Genomic DNA, 8,004 nt, shown 5'->3' with positions numbered 1-8,004 from the left:
CTTCCTAGACATACAGTAGTTCATGATTATGATTTACATTGAGTAGTTCTGGCAGTAGGATAGATTATGTTCCAAATTCTATTTTGGAAGCATATGTATAACACTCCTCTTAATACAGAGAGATTTGTGTGCATTTTTCCAAGTGCAGAGTTTATTTCTAACTTAATCATCTGTAGAGAGATATCTGGATGAGATTCCCAAAGCAGTGTTAAGGGTCTGAGCAAAATTAAGATGCATCTAAATCCTTTACATTGCTTTGAAAATCATATCATCCAGGTCAAGGTATGAAAGTGGTAGATATGTGAAGGGTGTTTTGAGGTTTGGAGGGGGAATAAAAGATGGTTCATGATAAAAAGGTTAAAATTGATGCCCAGGTATTAATGATTGTCTAATTGCAGAAACACGCCTTATATAAGATCTGAATATTTCAACTAAATTTTTTTAAAAATGGGTGCCAATTTCAGGATACTTAAACTACATTTACTCTAAGTCTTACTATATTGAGTGAAATTCATTCCCAGGGTAAACCTACTGAAGCCAAAATAATCCTAGGATGAATGTGCCCTTTCATTTTCAAAAGCCATACAACCAGCAAGGAGTTAGGAGCAGAACACTGAACATAATTTTTTTTAGATACTGATTTTTCTCTTGTCCTTTTGATGTTTCCTGTTCATTACCATTAGGAAGAGTAGATTCCTGGGCAAGATCTGAATATTACACTAACTTGTAATAAAAATATATACCCACTTCAGAAAGAGTCTCATCCATTATAACACTGGGGAAGCTTATATAAAGCTTATACACAGCTTTGTGGATGGCAACTGCCATTGCTTTTAAAAAGCAGAGTCCATCAGGATTCCAAATAGTGCGTGTGAACTGACATGGAAGAGAGGAGAAATTTATTTACCTCTGTTGGAAATCAATTGTTCTATAATTCCTGCTCTCAAGAGAATATTTTTTATCGTTAGCTCAAAGATATTACTCTAGGCAAAGTTTACACCTTTGGAATACATCAGATTGCACTAAGGGCGCAGACTGAAGTGCAGCTCCCCACTGTAACTCATGGCACTTTATAGGAAGCACCCTGACTTACAGTGATCCCCCAGACCCAACAGACATTTGCTGTTGGGCCCCTGGGGTTGGGAGACTGAGCTGCAGTTGGAGCCGCTGCAAGTCTGCAGCTGCTGTCCCCTAACCCCACCCCTCCAAACCCTGTTGCTGTCTTCAAGGGGGGAAGGGAGTGGAGAGAGCTCAGTTTGGGGGTTACCCAGCTGGCGCTGGAGGGTAGGGCAGGTGGATTGGAGTGGGGGGCCTCCCTTCCCCTCCTCCCATGCTGAAGACAGTGTGAGGAGCAGGCCCTACTCCCAGCACACACTGACACACGTTAATGACACTCTGCTTTGTACTGCCTTTATCTGAACGCTCAAATAATGAAAGTTCAAATTGTTATGGGATTGGGCCTTTTTAAAGCACCATGCGCTCCTGTAAGGGCATGACTGTAGAGCACTTCGAGTGGCTCATCGTGTGACAAAATGTCACTTGTGTCAGCACCTTGTTATATACAGTATTCTTTTTCTAGGGGTAGATATTCCTGGTGCTCTTTAGCCCCCACCACACATTACATTACTTGATCACTGGTTCCAATGTACCGTATTCAGTTCCTAAAAGGCAGCATTCTTTTGCTTGTTACCAACGACAAAAATTGCACTAACAACATCCAAGGAAAATGCCAAATTTTCAGGAAGTCAAACTGTTGCAAATTTACATGTGAGAAGCTTAACGGCATTTGGTAAAGTGACATTTTTATTGCTTTGAGGCATACATGTAGTGCAATGGGTTTTATTATTTAAAGATAGAAACGTGCAGAAAAAAATATTTGAAAAGACTAAAGTGACACTACTTCCAATAGAAAATATTTGAATTTCGTGGTTTTTTTTAAAAATAAGGTATTAAAAATACAGCATGCAATCTAATGACCCTTCACATGTCAGCCCGGACAAAAGAAGCAAAGATGCCATTTTCCTGGGAGAGTAAGTTCTCTGGAGTATCGTATTCCAAAATGTTCCCTCGTTTCATCACAATGACCAGGTCTGCAGTCAAAATAGTGTGAACCCGATGCTGTTGTAAAACAAAAAGCCATACAGAAATTCAAATTACATTAACAGTATTCATTTCAGGCCTGGTCTAAAGCCCACTGAAATCAATTGGAGGATATAATTTGTCATCAGTGGTTTTGGAATTGGGTCCTTATAGCAAGAAATCTTAAATAATCTGCAAGAAATAGATTCAAGTCTTGAAAATGGTTATGGAAGTATTTGAAAAGCACCTTTTGAGCTTAAAGGCTGTCCAAGTGCATAAAAGTCAAGCACAGGATGAATGTTAACAGGATTGAGATCTATAGGTCCATGGGCCTGGGCGTTAAGTAGCTCCTGAGACCCTGTGTGCCCTTCATCCATACTAAATCACGAGTTTGATGGAAATGGGCACCTGGAATTATGTTCCTGGGCTTGCTGGAAAAATAAACCCAGCCATGCATAGATAAAGCACCACCAGTAAACACCTTCTTCTGAAAGCTTTGATCAAGGATGTGGCAGGCCGGTAGGGGGTGCTCCTGCACTGAGCCACCCGCCTCACTGTGCCTGACCACCTTCTAGGCTCCGAGTGCCTCCCTGGGGGTGCCTCACGTCTGGCCGACCCCCTTCCTGGAGCACACCCGCTAGCCTGGGGTAATGCCACCACCACCCAGGGTCTGGACTGGTCCTGGCCCTGTGCCCCCTGGGGAACACAGGCCTGGTAGTCCTTGAGGGTACTCTACCTACTCCAAGAACTTGGGGTGCTTCCCTCAGTCTGAAGCACAAATAATGGTCTCCCTCAGTCAGCTGAACCAAGGGGACCCCAAGGCATAGATCTACTCCCACGCCTGGTGCTTCCCTCCGTGGCAGTGGTGGGCCCCCACCTACAGGCACCCAGCTCAGGCAGTCCCGGGGGATAATGCAGCCGCAGAAGGAAACACAAGGGCACCACACAGCTCAGGCAGGCAGGCTCCGGAGGGGGAAAAGAAAAAATCGGGTTTGCCCAGTTTTTTTCCCCTCTTCTGTGGAGCCTGCCTTCTCGGGCTGCTGCTGGGCTGCCTGCACAGCCCCTGAGCCACACAGAGCCCAGTGCTTCCCTCCATAGCTGTAAGGTAGGAAACTAAAACTGCTTGGACGTGTTTTACTTTGCAGTGCCCCGAAGTCATACGCTGTGTCCCAAAGTCATTTAAGGTGCATTACACCGCCAAATGTGCTACAGCGGCTGGAATTAACACACAATACGCTGCCGAACGTGCAAGCAGCAATGCCACTAAAGCAGTGCAAAAGACATTTAACTTGCTTTAAATCTGCTTTAAAGTGTCATCCAGAAATGCCCCAGTAGATTATTTTAATCAGCATTAAAGCATCACGTAAAAAACTATGACATTACGTTAATGCTCAGTAAAATAGTCTACTGCATATTAAGTGTCACATAAAAACAGTTCAAATGAGCTACTGCACATTAGGTAAGTCTAATGTGCATTAATTTAGTACCCCATATTGGAAGGTATTTATACACATGCATGTGTTGTGGCGCATACATTTGTATACATGGGAAAATGCATGTCATCGCTGAGAAAATGGTGGTGGTGTGCTTTTGAACTAAAACACATCAAAGGTGTTTTCGTTCTAAGGTGCACCACTGCCATTTTCTGTGCGCTGATGCGCATTTCACTTTTTATACAAATGTATGTGATGCAGCTGGATGTGCGCTGATGTGCTGGATTTTTGGTGTGTCAGAGCAGACAAAGGTACATGTATAAATGCCTGCAGGTACTAAATTCAAGGTGCATTAATGCACATGTAGACATGCCTACAGAAATTCAAGGGACTGCACTGATGATGCAGTGATTTGGACTCTGTTTCAGGCAAGTTGGTTTGAACTTGAAGCTTTCATCACTAACTCGTATCATCTGGTAGTTAGCTACTTTACAGCCCACTTATGCTTGGGGCTGATTCATATCTCCTTATCAAATCCAAATAGCAATATTATTAAAGGGATAAGAATCCATTACTTGAAAATCATTTTGAATACATGATAGGCTGGAACAAACTAAAATGTCTCACCCCAGAAGATTTGTGGTGTTTCTGTCAAAGGAACACGTATCCACTAAGATAAGAACTGAGACAGACTATACATTTCAGTTACTCCTTTCCATTCATTTATGAAATCCTTTTATAATAATTCTTATTTTTTTTCATAGACTAACAGGATAATTCAAGTCTAATTAATGGAGCAGTGGAAGGGATTTAATGTTTAAGATAGATGAACATTTGAAAGTATTTGAATACAACAAACAGTTTTCTGTACTGTTACTGAATAGCTTGTGCAGAAGAACAGAAGCAGAATTAAAGATAACAGAGTTAAAGATAGCTACCAGAGAGCCTGAAGTCTTGTGAGCCAGAATGGTCTGACAGAATCTACTTGTGAGTCTTCACCAAAGTGGTGAACAGGCCATCCTCTTTGAGGAGCAAGTTTGAGGCAGTATCACACTCAGCTAGAACACCATCAGAAAAGACTAGCACAATGCTTGCATCCAAGATCTGAGACACTCGGTGCTGAAAAGAAGAGAAGAAAAACAGGCAGGTAGGTGGGAGAAAGAAGGAGCAGCCAAAAAGAAAGTGAAGGCAACTAAATAAAATGCTTTGTGAAGAACAAGGAAGCCAGATAGGAACAAGTGCCATATTTCCTGTATAAACCAATATGGAAAACAGAAGGTCAGTGATACTGATAAGTAATATTTTAGTGGGAGAGATAGCACCAATCATGCAAGAATCTGAAGGACAGTTTTATGAATGGAAATCCTTGTTAATAATATTTTATGCATTTATGCATCCAAGAATCTTAACCACAAAAATGAGCTAGCTTAAGTGATCAGACCAAGGTAACACAGCAGGTCACTAACAGCTGGGAACAGAGCCCAGCAGTTGTGACTCCAATCTTACTTTCTAAACTCAAAATAAAACTTCAGACAAAACAAGTAAAACAGCTGTTGAAGCTTACATTTATTTCAGGCATGAAACAGCTGTCTGCTAAGTAAGGATGTCATCATACTCTTAAAATGCATTAAAGGCATCTTACAAATGGACAGAACTTCTAGCCTATATAGAGAGCTGGTTGAAAAACAGGAAGCAACCCATAAAAGTTTAGTTTAGCATTCCTGGGTTTTTTTTTTTTTAGTGAAATTTGAAAAACGTCCATTTATACATCTTTATAGTAACAAAGAAAAGCTGCTAAATTCATAAATCACATTATAAACAACAGTTGCAGAAAATGTACAAAGGCATAAGTAACAAAATCCAGATTTTGAACCAAGGTTCAGTAGTGGTAGTTGGATCCAGTACTTCAATTGGGTTTAGTAGAGAGATTTAGCTCAATGGTAACATTTGTAATCAGATACCAATTTGTATGTTGATAAGACCTCCACTGGAAAGTTCAGAGTATAACTAGATGTCACCAAATGCAGTGGATCAGTAGTGCCAGGATGTGTCCACTAATCTGCTTCATTGGGTGAAACACGCATCACCCACTGTCACTGTCTTGTCCATTGATCCTGCAGGACAATGGGCAATGTGTTCCCCACTTGCAGAGATGCACCCTGGGAAATCCCCAGGGAAAGCTAGCTCTGGTGTGGTCCTGGGGCTGAGACTGCAAATCAGCTGGCTGGTGGTCCCAGCCCTGGGACTTTCCCACAGTGTTGTTGCATACCTAGGGAATCCTAAACAGCAAACCTGAACTGGTACTTCCAGGGCTTCAGGGGTCTGATCCTGCAAGCCCCAGGAACGGGAAGTCCCAGCATACAGGATTGGGCCCTAAAGCCCCAGGAGTCCCTGCCCAGGGTGGCATGGGCTTCTCTGGGCTGCCCAGGCTCCCCTGCCTTAAAGCTAATGGATCTCAACCAGAAAAAAGCATCATAAATTCATACCACCTAAGTAAGAAGGGTCATAGACATCTGCTTACCTAGCTTTTGTGCCACCATAAAAAATGTTATGGTGGTACAAAGGCAACATTTGTTAACACTGTCAGGTTGTTCAGATCCAAAATCTTCAGACCCAAATCTTTCTTGGCTTTTTCCATTTTATACAGATGAACATTACTGTATTTACTCAAATCTAAGCTAACCCTGAATATAAGATGACCCCCCCCCCAAAAAAAAAATTAGATTCCATATGTGGAAAATTTATAAATTTGTTATAGTTTTCCAGCTATAGTATCTAATTATTTGAGGTCTGCCTTGAATTTGTCCTCCTCCCATTGCTACAGCAGGGAAAACAAATCTAGGGGGTTAAATAGCCTCACTCCCTCCTCCTCTTTATGATCAGACACTGCTCTTTTTGAGCACATGGAAGTAAGGGGCAAATGTGAAAACACTGCTCTTGAAATAAACATGATTTACCATTTAAGCAAATTACTACAGGTAGCTCTACCTTTTATGAAACTGCTGCAAGTTTTAGCAAAAGTACTCCATAAATACACTTATAAACAGCACTTTTGTACTTCTTTATATACATATTACAAACTTAAAAAAAAAGTTTCAAGGTCCAATTTTGTTCTGAATTCTGTTCAGCAAAGCCCAATGGTCACATTCTGAATTTTGGTTGAGAAGAGGTCAGTTGTTCAAGTCTATGTGGCTCTACCACCAGGCAAGTATCCTCCCTCCCAGATTCATCTGTCTGGGGCTTTAAATATTCCCCAAATCCACAGCAGGTATCCTATGTACAAGCCCCAAGCCTGGAGTCCTTAGGGGTTGGATGCCCCTTACTCTCGCTTGCTCCTACCTAAAAGGCCAAGGAGCAATCCACAGGGAAAGTGAGAATACAGTCCTCGTCTACCAGAAAATTGTGCAGTCAAGTTTCCTACATTTGGGGAAGCTACCCCTACCTGGAGTGCAAGGGGCAGACCTCACCCTATAACTACACTTGATCAGTTGGGAGGATCATAGGATCTCTGTCGCCAAGTAAATATGTGGTATAACTATGTATACAACTACATATACAACTAAGTATATAGTACAACAACTATATATCATTGAACCATATTAGTCCAAAGCCAAAAAGATCATGATCTACCATATAGCTCATTGGGCTGGGCCTCACCAGAGTCAACAGCATTTCAAGCCATGGTGGCCTCATAGTTCAGCACTGATCGGTATGTGCTTGTAATCTAGATACCCCACACAAACGATCCATGTACTAATAAGGCCTTCCCCCCACCACAAGTCAGGGGTGTTCTTGTCGCAAGCCTTGGGATCCTTCAAAAAATTATATGCAGATGAGGCACAGGACAACCTGGTCCTGTTTCTGCTCCACCTCCTGCAGGGCAGGGCCACACTAATCATATGCAACAGGCTGAAAGGGTGGGAAACAGAGGGGTCTGGGTGAACTGTTTAGGCCCCCATTTGGTAATGTTTTCTAGACATTTAAGGCTAGTGAAGAAACAAGAATAATTGGAAATGGGAATGAAAGGCACAAATCAGCTTCGGAGTAAAGAAATCAAAATGAAGTCTATTCAGTGTAATGGCTCACCATGACTTGAAAAAGAGTTGGTGCTGAGGAGAACTGCAGGCAATTAGCACTACCTTATATCTTAGTCAGATGGGATGCACTAACTAGCCTTGTGGTTGGAGGCTGTCATCAGCATCAGCTTTTTTTTTGGCTAAGATCCAATGTAGCAAGTACACCGACCCCACCAGACGAGCCGCCGCCGGACCAGACCCGGAGGGCACCGCCGCCTGAACCGCCCCTCCGACAGGATCCTTCCGCCACGGACAACCCCGCTCCACCTGAAGAGGACCCCCGCGATCGGACTTTATGGACTGAGACGCTTTCTCCGAGCCGCTTTCTCCACCGTTGCGGACCACGGTAACGGGTTTGTGCGTACCTATCTCCTTTCTCTCTCAGCGTCGGGAACCCCCTCCCCCTCCTCACCCCC

The 8,004-nt window shown here is 42.8% G+C and overlaps 1 protein-coding gene across 7 annotated transcripts in view; it reads right to left on the bottom strand.

Moving 5' to 3' along the window:
- Window positions 1–444: 444 nt before the first annotated feature.
- ABCC9 (ATP binding cassette subfamily C member 9) overlaps window positions 445–8,004 on the bottom strand; it is a 163,592-nt gene continuing 156,032 nt past the window's right edge. For 5 of the 7 annotated variants that reach the window (XM_019515668.1, XM_019515667.1, XM_019515666.1 and 2 more), the window contains one exon: window positions 445–2,118. In XM_019515668.1, the coding sequence (XP_019371213.1) occupies window positions 1,981–2,118 (138 nt within the window). In that variant the 3' untranslated portion in view covers window positions 445–1,980. Of the gene's footprint in view, window positions 2,119–4,450; window positions 4,632–8,004 lie in introns of all 7 variants that reach the window. The other 2 variants (XM_019515671.1, XM_019515674.1) reach the window with 1 other exon arrangement.

The sequence above is a fragment of the Gavialis gangeticus genome, unplaced genomic scaffold (genome assembly GCF_001723915.1).
Source record: "Gavialis gangeticus isolate Ggan-Ray unplaced genomic scaffold, GavGan_comp1, whole genome shotgun sequence".
Lineage (NCBI taxonomy): Eukaryota > Metazoa > Chordata > Crocodylia > Gavialidae > Gavialis > Gavialis gangeticus.
The sequence above is the reverse complement of the archived record's forward strand: the minus strand, read 5'-3'. Positions and strand labels throughout refer to the sequence as shown.